We start from the raw sequence: 15,358 nt of genomic DNA, 5'->3' as shown, positions 1-15,358 counted from the left end.
GAAGTACATCTTGTTGCTAATACTTCTATACTCTTCAAATATTAAATGCAGGACTTTTGCTTGTAACTGAGTGTTTTTATAGCCTGCTCTTGATTGATTGACTTCTGAATAATTCTTCCACCACTATCTGTTAGTGTCTGTAAAAATTTGGCAGCATTATTAGCGGTATAGACGTGGAAGTTACTGATGTTCTAAGCTTCTTCATCTTTTGTGTATCTCTCAGTGTGGGATAAGGTCTTGTGAAACCAGTGTGTGTCTGAGCTTGTGTCTTCACAGTGTGATCCTCAGCTGATGCCACTAATCCACAAGCATGATATATTCCTGTATATATGGGAAGTGAAGTCTAAGTTTGGGTTGTTTTGGAACCACACATCTACAACACTTGGCCACTGTTCCCTGATCCTCAGCGATGATTGGCTGACGACCAGGTGGGTGGATCAGGAGAAAAACAAACATTGCCACAGCCTTTGCCACTCTGTACCTGTCTGTTGACTGCCTACAGTTCACTTTAGGCTCTGGTCAGATACCCTCTCTCAACCTTTCAGCCCATCCACCTCTTCGCTTCTGCTTCTCCCCGCAGCCATGAGGACCACGGTGGTCGCTGTTGTCATGGCGATGATGTGCGTGATGATGGTACACGCGGACGTGAAGCCGCAGAGAGATTTCAACCTGCAGAAGGTAATATAGACAGATATACACACACATTCAGCTTTTCGTATTTGTCTTTAAGCACAAATGTATTTAAATTGGTTTGGTTTGTTGGTTGTTTATTGGGTGACTCCATCTGTGAGGGAACATTGTGTACTGGTGTGTATATATATGTGTCTGTGTGTGTGTGTGCCGTCAGAGTTTGAGAACAGCTACTCAGTTGGTGACCCAAAACAAACAACTATTGGTTTAAGTCTCTCCTCAGCGCCGACAGTCAGGTCACAAATTGTTATGATTAATAAATTTGTGAATCCTTGTTTTTCTGGTTTCGTCACACACCAGAGGTTGAGAGAGGTCAATCTGACATTTCCCATGGCAGATATGCCATGAGAAATATCTTGAAAAGGAAGATCTTCCCTTGTTTCCTGTGGCTGATTTGTCCATATTTATCAAAAGGTCACTTACTGGCTAATCTAGTGTGACTTTGTGTAAAATGTAGGACAACACCCAACCTGAAATTTTCACCTTGATTGTTTCTGTTTTTTGTTCATTTTCCAATTCCCATGTCTGTTTGTTATCTACAAAACCTAAAGCAGCTCAAAGAATATCCAGCAGGGAATAAAAGTTGTTTATTCCTTACATAAAGCAGAATGCTGACTGAGTCTTGTTAGTGGAAATGTTCAATCAACATTCACAGCCCCTCCATCCGGTCTGGGTTTTAAATGACTTATGTACAGATGTGAGGAAATGCTGTGGTTAACAGCAGTGTTTGCAACATGGTACAAATACAGCTCTCTTGTTTTCCTGCTGGAGCTGTTTATGCTAAAAATGTAGACTCTAAAAATCTGTGTATACATATAAAACAGCCACAAAATGACAGATTTTCGCGTGTGTGTTTAGTTTGCAGGAAAATGGGTCCGTGTGGGCCTGGCCTATGATTCTCCGAGCTTTGTACCGTACAGAGACAAAGTGAAGGCCTCCATTGGCATCATCACACCGCTGCCAAACGGCAACGTTAACCTCACCATGTGGGACGCCACGTGAGTCTGTGTGTGCAGGGGTGACATGCGTGAGCACAGTCTTTACATGGGCATAGACAGTACAGCCCATGTTAGTATATACAGAAGTATATACATGTGTTAGTCAAAGAAGAGAGGAAAGCAGGCTGAGGAAAGAGACAGATTAATGGACATGGACATGTTTGGAGAAGATAAAGACATATTGTTTTTCCTCTGTATGCTTCAGGCCTATGGGCTGTCAGACGAAGCTGTACCAGTATGAGAGGACCAATGTGCCTGGACAGTTCACCTACTTCAGCACACGTAAGTCTCTGCTCACCTCTGATCTGACTCATCATCTCAACCAATTTTTCTGTTCAGTAAACTCTGTGACATTACAGTTCCCATGAGAAATGTAAAAACATGACTGGCAGTTAGCTCAGTTAGTCATACCACAGCCACAACGTGTCAGTATGAATTATTGCATGTTGTCACATGATGTGCAAGAAGTGCGAGGATGAGAACAGAAGTAAAAGCAAAGCAGAAATAAATAATTTAATGTTGTTTGTTGCTCTTTGTTTTGAATAAAGTCTGCTCTTAAAAACAATATAGCACTTTGAGATTTTTCTTTTAAAAATGATTTAGTACAACAAACATTACTGATAGCTACTGACACAAGGGCACACATCTTGATTTATTTCCATACTACATGTATTTAAACTCTTCAACCTTTCATGTTTTTTCTATCACCTTTTACTGTCAGTTTGTATAGAATATTTTGTGTATTGTACATATTTATTGCACATTTTTAGTATTTTTCATTTTCATTCATATACAGGATTTTTTTTAATATTGTTGCCTTTGGTTTGGTGCACTCAGTTCAATCCTATGTAGACTGTCTTTGTTTTTATTTCTGCCAAACAATTTAATCACAAATCACAAAAGTCAGATCTTCCAAATTCTTGGTTCTTATGCTCAATAGATTCCAGTGAGTGCGTTGAAATGTCACGTACATGGTTTTCTATTTACTGTAATTTTTTTCTGGTTAATTAAGTTAATATTTAAAACTGAATAACAAGAAGTCTTTGTCTGTCACTTCCGTCTTGTGTTTTCTGTCAGGCCACAACATGGTGAAGGACATCACAGTGGTGGACACTAACTACACTGAGTACGCTGTGGTTCTCAAACACAAGGTTTTTAACAGGGAGTACACACAGGTGGCACTCTACGGTGAGAGACACATACATTTTTACATGACATCTAAACATGTGACCTGCAGATTTTAGCTCCACTGCAGAATCAGCACTATTCTTAACAACTCTGCCTGTCTACATGTCTCTTTAATTATTTGCAGGTCGCTCTCAAAGACTCAGGATTGATGTAATTAATAAATTCAAAGCCTTTGCCTTGTCCCGGGGTTTCCCCAGAGACTCTATTCTAACTCCACCTCCAGCAGGTAAAGTAGGAGCTAACACATACTTATACAGTATATACACATGCACACACAGATAATGGGGAGAAATAAATGACTGCAAAATTTCCTAATTCTCGTCTATATGCTTTTCAACAGAAAATTGCCCACCATCTGGATCTGGGCGTTAGGTGGGTCTATTTCTTTTGGAACATATGAAAACCAAGGCAGATTCAGGGCTGTGTGACAAATTATTGGTTTAAATTAGTGTCTGTTTCTCCCTCTAGATTCCCAGATGTACCTGAGGTGAGGGTGGCAGTGTGGTCCCATGTGCTGTTCCAGTCCAGATTTTGTCTCAGCATTTACCTTTAACTTTCTTTTAGAAAAGCAAACATCATCTTTTTGGCTACAAACATGATAAATAGCAAATCGTGCTGATGAAATGTATAAATCATGTTCTTTATGTGATGTTGTTCTTCATTTTCATTGTTCTGCTGTGTTGACATAAACAAATTAACCACCTGTGTGTGTGTGTATGTATTCCTTTTCACAGGTTTAATTAAAATATAGCAAGGACATTAGCATGTTATTGTCTTTTGTTTGTTTGGTTTAATCACCAAACTAAAAAACATAATAATAATAATAATTACCGCCACCGGAATATAATCACTTTGGCATAAAGGTAAATGCTTAGTTGTGTCTTGTGTAAATAGGATTCTTACTCTTATGTGAACACCAGGTGGCAGATTTCACTACACATCAGGTTGTTTCTGTTGTGAACAACACAGCTCCTCAAAGCTGTGTGAGGCACTATACAATGCTAGCTAATGCTGCAGCTGGCTGTGTAACAAAATGTCACGGTTTATAAGACAACATTAGTCCAACTGAAAATCTTTTTAAATTTCTGAGCTTCAGAGTTTAACTGTGAAAGTGTCACAGCTGTGACACTGTGGCAGACGGCAGTGCAGCCTTTTCCCCACTGATTGTCAGCTGTTAAATTCTGCCATGTATCGATTGATTGTCTGTTTGTTTTAGCTGCAGATTCTGAAGTCCAGTGATTCAGTGCTGATTAGTTGGATGAACAAACACACACACCACATGGACACGCTTTTGTGCACACACACACACCATGACACAGACAGGCAGATAAAGATATGGTCAGAACTTTGCTCTTTTAGTTGCCTGATTTTTTTTTTTTTTTTTTTTTTTTTTTTTTTTTTTTTTTGTGCAGGTTGCAGGTGAGATTTTACAAAACTCACATTCACACTATGTCAGTTTAACCCAGTGCAGCAGCAGTGGAGAAGGCACTGGTTGGTGAGACGTGGTAAGAGCCTCTAGTGGACAGATGAGCTTACAGGATGCAGAGTGCAGCACATCTGGTTTCTCTGCTGATCCTGGGGTCAGCCTGGACCCTCCACAGGGTTCACATGCTCCCAGAAAATCTTCCCCTCACACAGGAGAACTTTGATCTAGGCCTGGTGAGTAAGTTTTATTATTTATTTGTGAGACAAAATTTAATCTTCTTAAAATTTCTAGTGTCATATTTTTTTTTCCTCCATCTTTGTTTTTATGAGTCGAAATATGGTTATTGAACTAGTCTGACGATTGGTGTCCAATACTTTTTCCTGCTTGGGTATTCATCATGTGATGTTGACAACTCTCCTGACCCTTTTGTGTCCTTCAAACTCCGTCCAACTGGAGATGGAAATGATCATTTACGATGTAAAAGTTTTGTGAATGTATCAGATTGTGTGTATTTGAGTACAAGTCAACAAGTACAAACTGTACTTGTTGTGGCTGCATGCCCTTCCACATGCAAATGTTTTAGATGATATTACATTTACTATCATATATTTATATGTACAGTAAATATTTCTGCCTACTTGCAGTTCATGGGGCAGTGGTATGAGGTGGCAGTGGTATCAACCTGTCCCCACTACATGCAGCGCAAGAGGAGAAACCCTGTCATTGTTGCCCTGGAGCTGCAACATGTTGCTTCTGAGAGCAACTTCACAATGATGGCGACCACTTTCAGGTCAGACCCACATCCATGCCAGCACACACACATGGTTTGAAATGTGTTAAACTTAATGTAACCTGTGGGGGTGTGGGTGTGGGTGTGGGTGTGTGTGTGTGTGTGTGTGGTGTGTGGTGTGTGTGTGCACCTGGTTGTAGGAATGGCTCATGTAAACAGACGTCCACAGACTACAGTTTGACCAACACTCCAGGACGATTCTTCCACCATGTTGCCAGTATGTTTCTCAGCTTCTTTCATCTCCCTGTCCTTTTTTATCTTACTATATGGTCCTACATTAACAAGGTCTTAGTAATGTTAGTTAAACTGAAATGCAGTTTACAGATCTGTCATGCAGTATATTGCAAACATTTTCCTTTGTGCAGGGTTTGGAGCAGATGTTGATTCCTATGTGGTTCATACCAACTATGATGAGTACGCAATGATGCTTCTGCTGAGCACAGAGAAACCATCAGGAAATAAAACCACCACAGTCAAGCTTTATAGTGAGTGACCATTCTTGAATCTTTAAAAATGACAATACGATGTCCTTTTTTTGAAGTGAATGCCTTTTTCATATGAAAGACAGATCAGTGTGTGTGATAGAAATTCTGCCTTCTTCAGGTCGAACTATGGATGTGAGTCCTGTAGTGATGGACAACTTCAAAGCACGGGTGACACAACATGGAATAAGTGAGGGCACTATCATCATGAATCAGAACAAAAGTACGTATGTAGGTATGTTTTCTCTGTCTCACAGTGACCTTACTGTAACTATTTTAAGATGTTTTCCCCAGCACGCTGTAGACTTTTCACAGCCAACACATTTTCTCACAGCAGATAATTTGGACTTGTCATAGCAGGAAAAGCACAGGTGAAACATTTTATAGTAACAAAAGTTGTATTTGGTTTTAGTGTGCTGTTGAGGTCCACAGCAAGTATAAAAATTGCTTTAGGTTTGAAACACAAATTACTTTTTTACCTTTTTTTTTGACCCAAGGAGAAAAATGTTGTCCCCCCCCCACCGCCCCCATCTTACCGTCTTTCCAGATCTGTGTGTTCCAGATGAACCGGTGACAGAAACCACTACTCAGCCTCAGGTACACAAGCTGAGATGACAATTGCGTACTGAAACCACAAATCATGATCACTCACCAGCTGTGGGTGCCTTGTGTCTCTATCATTCAGATTCACGCTCCCAAGAGGTCGAAGAGAAATGTGGTGCCGCCTGTGGACTCTACTAATATTTGACCAAGTGAGAGAATAAATAATTCATTGTTTAAAGGTCACATTACATGAACTTTAGTGTTTATACAATTTTTCTTTGACTTCCACAGATCACATGTAATAGACCATGGGAGCAGTGGTTATTTAGGCATTTTATGCCTTTATTAGAGCTAGAGATGACAGGAAATGAAGAGAGAGAGGTGAAAAATGACTTGCAACAAAGGCTGGGTACAAATCACTTTCATTGCAGTTGATGGTTGGTTCCTTTCAGGCCATCCCAACACTGGAATTTCATAAACTGTTGTCATGTTGTGACAACTGATTTTCTCATTTTCTTGAGTGGATAAAACAACTGTTTTGTTAGTATTGATTTCCTATGGGCACATGCAGTTCAAACTGTGTGAATACCTTATCACTATTTTATTGTGGTATTGTATTTTCATATATATATATGAAATGCTTGGTATGTTCAAACTGATCTGTAATGTCATTACAAATAAAGCGGCTGAAATCCAAACTATATGAATTAGACCAGTTTGAAAACAGTACTGGGATATGTTGGCCTTAACCTCAGATCATTTTCAAATGTAAAATAATATCAAAACAAACTCAGAAAGAAAGAAATGCAAAAACATGAGGTCCTGAAGTGCTGACATACCATTGAAGTATGGTTTCATAATTAATGATTTAGGGAACAGTAGGTATTTCAGTTTCATCTCCCAAAGTGTCTATTTGCTGAATGATGTGCTAACATTTCCTGCTACTTATACTGACATGTAACATGTCAGTATAAGTAGCATGTTTGCCATCATTGATTTCTTTCTAAATTTAAACAATAAATAAAAATAGAATAAGTAGTTTGGAGCGATATTTATTATTTGAGTCAATTATTATTTAGATGAAGTTGATATTGTTATTCCAAATAAAACGCTCTTTGGATGAAAAGCACCAACTGATGTTTCAGAAGAAAATGCATGGATATACTTGAAAAATATACAGTGTCATTTAAAGGCTTTAAGGGTTTTCTCTGCATGTCCTGTTCCTACAGTTGGAGCTGCAGCAGCGGCCGTGACTCACAGCTCGTAGAGGAAACCCTTAGCACCTGAGTGTCTTTATCTGCATTAAAAATGTAATTCTCCTCTAAATAACACTGCATCTCGGTCATATTCGAACTCACAGACATATATTTAGATTTGTTCATTGTGAAAAAAAGTCCACAAACTTGCTTGGAAATTTTAACAGATAAGACGCTCCTCACTTTTGCAGAACTTGCCCCAGAATCATCACGGTTTTAGGTTTTCTTCAGTATCAACGTAATTCAGTGACCATTTTCTTTACATCTATGAGTTCCCGCAAACAGGAACTGCTAATACCTAGTTTGGCATCTTTGTAATGGTGTCAAAAATGTAGACAAATATGGGGTTAAATAAAACAGGGGTCAAGTTGTTTAACCCATGACTGACTCATTGACTCCATGGCAACTTTCTACTTGTTTACATCTCCCAAGGCATTATGGGAGCTGTAATTCCAAAACGTAAAGCGGGGATCTGGTCGGTAAATGGACTTTGTTCCACAGATTAAACTGCATAAATACAGAATTTGACTAGACAACTTCTCATTTAAAAAAAAAGTCCCATCCAACAGAAAACATTTGCAATGTAAATGTCACATGTATGTGACATTTACATAATACAGTATAAAAAAACATGTAGTTGTTACTCAGTTTGTTTCTCAGAGTAAGACATATTGATTTGTTGATGTTGCCAAACTTCAGTGCAATGCTTAAGTTGTCAGCTGCCCAGACAAGTCAGATCACAGAGAGAGAGACAAGCAGAACTTTGCTCTTTTACTTGTTTGTTTTTGTTTTTTTTTTTACTTGGCTGTAGGAGTGTGTACATGCGGGGGCCACAGCACACATGTAACAGGTCAATGCCCTGTCCCACTTTGAAGAGTTGAGAGGAGGTAGCCCTTTCCTGGGATTTCAGTGTCCCAGACTTTAGTCCTCTCAGAGACGAGTGGGCAGACAGGCTGTTAGGATGCAGAAAGCAGTGATTCTGGTTCCCCTGCTGGTCCTGGGATGGACCTGGACCCTCCAAGGGCTCCCTGTCCTCTCAGAACCTCTCTACAGCACACAGGAGAACTTTGATCTGGCCCGGGTGAGTGACTGAGTTCTGATATCTCACATATCTTGTCAATTTTCCTCCTTCATGTGTAGTATTCTGTCATTTCAAATGTATGCATTGTGTATTAAGATTAAAGCAAATGCACTTTTTCACTTCCTGTATGTTCTCTTTTCAGTCCTTTTCTTTCTATTATGAAATTATACCCTTTTACTTAACATGTTGGGGATTAAATGTTTCATTCTGCAGGCAGTGGAAACCCTCGTGTATCATTGAACTCAAAATGTATATATTGTAGAAGACTTCAAGCCTTCTGCGATTTTTATGCATTAAAATTGTTGAAAATGTTAAAGCAGTTTGGAATAAAGATGTCAGTTTCAGTTATAGAGTGGAAAAGTCAAGTGTAAGTACATCAAAAGTGATTTTGTGTCCTGTGTCTCTAATGGAAGGACTTTATTTTTCTTTTTCATCTAACGTAAATTGAGCAGGTCGCATGTGTGATGAGAAGTATTGTTAAAAAAAAAAAAAAAACATACATACTGAACCAACAGTACTGCACCTATCTCACTTATAAGTCTTATGTGTGTTATGTTAGTGTGCTTTACTATTTATTATTGGCATCTCTTCCTAACAGTTTTTGGGAACATGGCGCGATATTGCCACGGCAAGTACATGTCCCTATATGCAGCGTCACAGGAGAGATGCAGCCATTGGTAAACTGGTACTGCAGAGAAGCACCACTGAAGGAAAACTCAAGATGACACGCACTAAGCTCAGGTTTGTAAGAAGTATATGTATCATGTATAACACATAGAAACACACAAATGGAAACATCTTTTTGAAAGACGTAGTTCCTCAATAAACAGATTAAAATAAGAAATGTGTCAAAAATGAAAAAAATTGCAATTATTGCTGAATATTTTAGGGATTTAACCAATGCAAATATGGAAGAAATCAAGGTGAAAAAACTATCTCAAGGACAAAACTAACAACATATTCTGTAAATGATTTAGGACAGACATCCTGTCAGTTGTTTGTCAAGATTGCATCAACACCGCAGTGCAACTGCCAAAATAAAGTTGGCTGAAGTTGATTTCATCAGATATATTTAGTCCAGACTAGTCAGATTTAGTATATTTATGTATAAATGTTTGCAGCATTATACATGATATAGAAGCGCCTGCCAGACGTGTTCATGTTTTGGGTGTTTGCAGAAATGGAACATGTATGGAGATCAATGGGGAATATGAGTTAACTGCCACACCAGGACGATTCTTCTACCACATTGAGAGTATGTGTCCCTCACTTTCTCAGTCTCCCTTTGCACAATCTCGTAGCGATGCAGCGCTCTTTTCAGTGGAGGTTTTACAGCAATTGTGATTTTTCTTCCTGCAGAGTGGAGGGCAGACGTGGATGCCTACGTGGTTAATACAAACTACAATGAGTATGCGATAGTAATAATGAGCAAAAAGAAATCATCAGGGGAGAAGCACACCTCAGTTAAGCTCTACAGTAAGTGGACATTGGCATTGGCACAGGCATATTTCTTTTCTTTTTCTTTATTTATATTTATATTTATTTATATATATGTCTGCCTATCTTAGGTTAAAGTGATCATTGGGTGAATTTGAGAACATCCTTCTACCTCAAAGCCTCACACCGTGTTAAAACGTTCATTTATATTTGTGTCATCTAAATGACTCTGTCCTTTTCAGGTCGAACTACCACTGTGAGGAACTCTGTGTTGGAAGACTTCAAAACGCTGGTCAGACAACAGGGAATGAGCGATGGCTCTATTATCATCAAGCAGAACAAAGGTACGACACAGACACACGGATCATCCCACACGTACTTGAGCTGACGTGACTCTAAACATGAAACATTCTGATGATATGTGAAAGAAGTGTGAGGATACATGGAGAGAGATGTTAATATTACTCTTCATAAATCAGTCCAGTTCAGAACTTTGTTGAACTTTTTCTTGCAAGAAGGCAACAGAAAAGCATACAAGATAAACACAAGAGGAAGACATTAGGACAACTGAAGAGTCTGAACATCTAAATGATGTGTTTTCCTTTAATCTCTGCACAGGTGACTGTGTTCCCGGACAGCAGGTGGCAGGACCAGCAGCTCAGTCTCAGCCTCAGGTTCTGAAAATACATTTAACGAATCTAACTTATATTGTTTTGTAGTGCATCATATGTCTTTCAGTAATTGACTGATTGAAGTGCTTGTTTTATTCTTCTTGTTGAGTAGTTTACATACAATCAGTTTTTAGCCAAATAACTATAAATTCCTTTCAGCAAACTAGACAAACTCCTGCTGTGCTCTCTGTGACACAGTAAAATGATTGTTTGATGTATATTAATATTATGTATAATTATTATTATTAAGTATAATGTCAAATATCCCAAATAAAATCATAATTTTACATCAAGTAAAACTAGTATGCACTGAAGTACAAACTATATAGAGATAAATTATTAGTTCAAATTACTGTGGTCAAATGCATACAATATATTTTAGTATTGTTCCATTAATATTGGCAAGACATGTATAATTTTACTATTAATGTAGTTCTGAAACTTATGTTGTTTGAAGTGGCAATACTAAGGAGGGTCTTTGGAATATTTGGGGTTTCTAGTGGCTTTGTATCTCTGACTGTGTCTTTGGCTGTGATATAGAGGGTCAGGAGAGATGTGGTGCCTCTTCCTCTGGCAGATGAGGAGGGTTCTGGTATTGACACACCTCTTTTCAATGGAACCGGTAGGAGATCAGCGTACTCGGCTGATTTATGACATACTCTGATAAGCTTACATATAAATATACAGCAGAACACCTGAATGCACATGCTGAATGGAAGATCACAGATCTCGATTCTGATGTTTCAGCTCTGTAACTGTCCCCCTCCCCTCATAGAGGCCTGTGAAGCAGCACCAGATACAGGGCCGTGTTTTGGGATGCATCATCGTTACTACTACAACGCCTCCTCAATGAGCTGTGAGCTCTTCAAGTACGGAGGGTGTTTGGGGAACCAGAACAACTTTGAAAATGAGAGAGAGTGTCTGCAGAGATGTCGCACTGAGGGTGAGGAGTGAAATACAAAACACAACATTTTTGTTTTTTCTTTTTAAACTTTTTTTCTTCCAAATTTGGAAAAGCTATTCCCCTACATACTACTAACTGATGACGGGGTTGTAGTGGAAGGATGTAGAACAGAACTGTCAAAGCACATCCATGGGTCATGACGCTGATGTGTGGGTTGGAAATAAATATAAACCAATGAAAATACAGAAAAATGTCAACTCTGCTCTGTTCTGTCTCTCCAGCTGTGTGCCGTCTGCCAATGGCAGCCCAACCCTGCACAGGTCAGCCTCCCATCTGGGCCTTCGACTCCACCATCGGCCTGTGTGTGCCCTACAAACAGGGCTTCTGCCAGACCAACGGCAACAAGTTCTACAGCAAGGCTGAGTGTGAGGAGTACTGCGGGGTGGTTAAAGATGGTGAGATGCTGAATTAAATATAAATTCAGAAATGAGGAAACACAAGCAGAATGTGTCGTCGAGATGAGCCAGCCCATGGAAAACCCACAGGCAGAAAATTCAACACACTGATAAACACCACGAAGATGGTTAAACTGCCTCCACTTAAATATGATAAATGTATTAAATGTCTTTTTGTTCTTTTACAGACGGAGACCTCCTGAATGCAAATTGAGTGTGAGTAGGAAACATCACTGCTCACCTGAACTCATACAGAATCACGAGGCTCACAATAAAGAAGCATGATTCACAAAATATGAGATACATCACAACAGATCATCAATAAAACAAGTTGTTACTCTGTTTGGCTGGTATTTTTGTTGTTTACAGGATTCTCATTGGCTTCTGCTGTTGTAATTGCTTCCTGGGTTACATAAATACATACAAATTACACAAGTTATGAGAATGTTTCCATTCTCATAACTTATAAGTTATTCCATTCTCATAAGTTGTCTAGTAGGGATTCATAGAGTGCATGATGATGGCTGCTTTTTTGAATGTTTGCTGTGTGGTAGCACGAGGGACACACCTGTAAAGTAACTGGTAATGATACGAGTAACTCGATCTGTCGTTGGTGCAGGAGAACCTGTTTCCTCAAGGCAAACATTGCTCATTTTAATCTTACAGAAGTTCAAAATGAACCAGTATTAACTACAGTAAGGGGGACATTAAAGAAATATAATGACTTTGTATTGTGATATATAAAGTTATGTCACAGCAGATCAATATGAAAAGAATTATTCATTTAGCTGATTTTTTAAAAACTTTTTATGAGAATTGCTTATTAGAGACTTCATTTGTAAAATGATTAAATAAAGTGGATTTCAGTGGCTGGTCTTGACAGTGTTTCTTATGCAGTATTGCATTTCCCAAATCCCAATTTAGTCTATGTTATTGGCATTTTAAAGCAGTTTTATTGGAGGTCTACTGATTTTCATTGTGTGGGCATAACCAGGAGGGGGCGATATTGCTCTGTTTAAAGATGAATCACATGTACTTCACACAGTTTCCATCAGATGCACACACACGCGCACAAACACACACACTCCCACACATTTCTACAGTAAAAGACACACACAGTACACAACAGGACCTTCCTCATTCTTGTGTCATTTGCTGTACTCTATCTATTTTAACTCTCTCCTCACTGTTTTTTTTTTTTACAGCAACTGACAATCAATGCTGCAAAGTCACCACATAACCTCACTGCTGCTCTCTCTCTCTCTCTCTCTCTCTCTCTCTCTCTCTCTCTCTCTCTCTCTCTCTCTCTCTCTCTCTCTCTCCTGCAAAGGAGCCAGGCTTCCTGCTCTTAGTTCCCAGAGTTCCCGGCTGCTGGCAGTAGAATGCTGGGAATATCCGGAGAGGAAGGGGAAGTGACATCACAGCGATGACCTTCCGTACCAGGCCATATCACCTGGTGCTGCCGGGAGGAGAGCTACCAAACAAGTGCAAACACACACACACACACACACACACACACACACAGATAATCAGAGGTACATACTTCTCTTGTTTTTCACATGCACACACACAAAGAAAAACTTACTGACATAATTCGCACCTCAGTTTGCTTTCCAGAACAGAAAGAGTGAAGGAGGAAAAAAAATGCAGCTAGTTCCCACGAAGAGAGAGAGGAAGCGATAACTTCAATTGGTCATGTACAAAACTTTCCAGTACCTTTGCATAGGCAGGCTGTGCTAACCACACATTTAACAGGCAAATTCCCACCACTCTTCAGCTGGTTCCTCACATCAGCTGATGAGCTGTGTCTTTCTACATGTTTACTATCCTGTGTGTTTTTCTTACTGGCTGACAATCTCAGTTAGTATTACTCATTTGAACTGTACAAAATGCAGCGAGTTGATGCTCTGCAAGGCTACTAATTCCAAAAAACGGTTTACAACAAATTAGAAGGAAAGGAAAGGAGAAGGGAGTTTTTCATTTAACATTCAAGACAAATAGAAGGATAAAACCAGCCCCCCTCCTCCTTCACTGCACCATGAACACTCCGCCTACTGTCCATACAAAGCTGAAGGCCTCTAGATTGTCCTCCATCCTACTGAAAACATGCTCCACCAGCCCTTTTACTGTAACACCTGTTCAGGGTCCACACTGCCCACAGCCTAGATTTACCTTCTGACCCTTTAGAGGTGGACAGACCCCCAGGCTGGTGACTAATTAAAGTAAACTACCTAATAGTAGTAGTTAAAACTAGCCATGTCAACCAACTACAACATTAAAGTGCTGCTTACACACCAATGGATTGGTGTTAACAGTCTAATGACGTCACATATAATGCTGAGGCACATGGGCCACTTTTTATGCAGAGCAAATATTTTTACTTAAGTAGACTTAAGTAAAATGCTGATAATATTTTTGTTCAGTCAACCTTGTAAGTGAACTGGCATCTCTTTCAGAGAACAAGGTGAAACAGATGTCAATACACACAGGCTGCACACAGATGGGAGCTGGTGATACACACAAAGAACATATGGCCTGTAGTGGAGCTATTTACTGAGTATGGAAAGCATCTTAGCGCTTCTATTCATACACACAAACACAGGCATACAAGGACACATTTATACAGCAAATGATCTATAGGACGAATATGTGACTGTGAAGAGCAGGAGGGACAGAAAAACACTGGGAAGTCACAATGGCGTGATGGAAAAAATGAAAGAGGCGAGAAGATAGAGGCCAAAAAAGAGGGGCAGAGGGAGAGGTAAAGAGAGGAAGACAGAGAAGATGCTGAGGTTCAGCGGATGGATGGAGGAGGGATGAGCAGTGATGGGGTGAGGAGGGAGGGAGGGTAAGGGGGAGACAGAGTGTGTGTGGTGGAGACGTCATTATGCAGGATGACAAAAGAAGAAGGGATCCTCTGGTCAGCTGCTGCTGCTGCTGCTGCCACTGACTATTGTCCTACCGACAGAGGACCCCCTCCACACACACACACACACACACAAAGACACATGTTACTCTCCCTCTTTCTCATCTTGTGTTGGACATCACTTTCTTTGCTTCTTCAAGTTCAACTCTGATTACATGGCCGACCAACTGGCAGCCCCCAACATTTAAAGACCCCCGCTTACCCCCTCCCCTGAATCCCAGCTGTGTCATCTGGGTCTTTTCAGTAGGTCCGAGATCTGAACAGACGTTTGCTCCGAAAAAAGACAGAATTCAAAATAATTTGCAATTAAGCTCAGGTTTGGAAAGAAAGCGAAAAAATCTTACTTATTCAAATTTTACTCAAGCAGAAACTGATTTCTGGTTGAGTAAGTCTCTAGTCAAGTACAAGATAAATATAAAATGTAATCGAAATTTTCTGCTTGTGTCCTAACAGCAAGATGGTAACACTCTCTAATAAGGAATACTTAAAGAGTTACTTTAAATTAAATTAC

General features: G+C 39.6%; 3 protein-coding genes across 10 annotated transcripts; all 3 read left to right on the top strand.

Moving 5' to 3' along the window:
• Positions 1-477: 477 nt before the first annotated feature.
• Positions 478-3,579, top strand: ptgdsa (prostaglandin D2 synthase a). 2 transcript variants are annotated; one of them, XM_041058194.1, is made up of 7 exons: positions 478-678; positions 1,549-1,688; positions 1,894-1,970; positions 2,766-2,876; positions 3,001-3,102; positions 3,217-3,248; positions 3,345-3,579. In XM_041058194.1, exons 1-6 carry the CDS (start codon positions 583-585, stop codon positions 3,246-3,248), a joined length of 558 nt encoding a protein of 185 aa, XP_040914128.1. In that variant the 5' UTR covers positions 478-582; the 3' UTR covers positions 3,345-3,579. The 2 variants fall into 2 exon arrangements, with proteins under 2 accessions (XP_040914128.1, XP_040914127.1); XM_041058193.1 differs by having other exon boundaries at positions 3,326-3,579.
• Positions 3,580-4,199: 620 nt separating this feature from the next.
• Positions 4,200-8,299, top strand: LOC121195885 (protein AMBP-like). 7 transcript variants are annotated; one of them, XR_005895518.1, is made up of 9 exons: positions 4,200-4,535; positions 4,947-5,092; positions 5,233-5,309; positions 5,458-5,577; positions 5,696-5,809; positions 6,122-6,171; positions 6,260-6,326; positions 7,347-7,427; positions 8,185-8,299. XR_005895518.1 is itself a non-coding variant. In XM_041059584.1 (8 exons), exons 1-7 carry the CDS (start codon positions 4,416-4,418, stop codon positions 6,320-6,322), a joined length of 690 nt encoding a protein of 229 aa, XP_040915518.1. In that variant the 5' UTR covers positions 4,200-4,415; the 3' UTR covers positions 6,323-6,326; positions 7,347-8,136. The 7 variants fall into 7 exon arrangements, 4 of the variants coding, with proteins under 4 accessions (XP_040915518.1, XP_040915517.1, XP_040915520.1 ...); XM_041059584.1 differs by lacking the exon at positions 8,185-8,299 and having other exon boundaries at positions 7,347-8,136; XR_005895520.1 differs by lacking the exon at positions 8,185-8,299 and having other exon boundaries at positions 4,202-4,535; positions 5,696-5,797; positions 6,072-6,171; positions 7,347-8,136.
• LOC121195884 (protein AMBP-like) lies at positions 8,283-12,263 on the top strand. The gene is made up of 10 exons (XM_041059582.1): positions 8,283-8,454; positions 9,053-9,195; positions 9,633-9,709; positions 9,814-9,930; positions 10,134-10,235; positions 10,510-10,565; positions 11,103-11,184; positions 11,338-11,505; positions 11,748-11,921; positions 12,110-12,263. Exons 1-10 carry the CDS (start codon positions 8,335-8,337, stop codon positions 12,133-12,135), a joined length of 1,065 nt encoding a protein of 354 aa, XP_040915516.1. The 5' UTR covers positions 8,283-8,334; the 3' UTR covers positions 12,136-12,263.
• The last annotated feature ends 3,095 nt before the right edge of the window (positions 12,264-15,358 follow it).

The sequence above is a fragment of the Toxotes jaculatrix genome, chromosome 16, assembly GCF_017976425.1.
Source record: "Toxotes jaculatrix isolate fToxJac2 chromosome 16, fToxJac2.pri, whole genome shotgun sequence".
Taxonomy (NCBI): Eukaryota; Metazoa; Chordata; class Actinopteri; family Toxotidae; genus Toxotes; species Toxotes jaculatrix.
The sequence above is the reverse complement of the archived record's forward strand: the minus strand, read 5'-3'. Positions and strand labels throughout refer to the sequence as shown.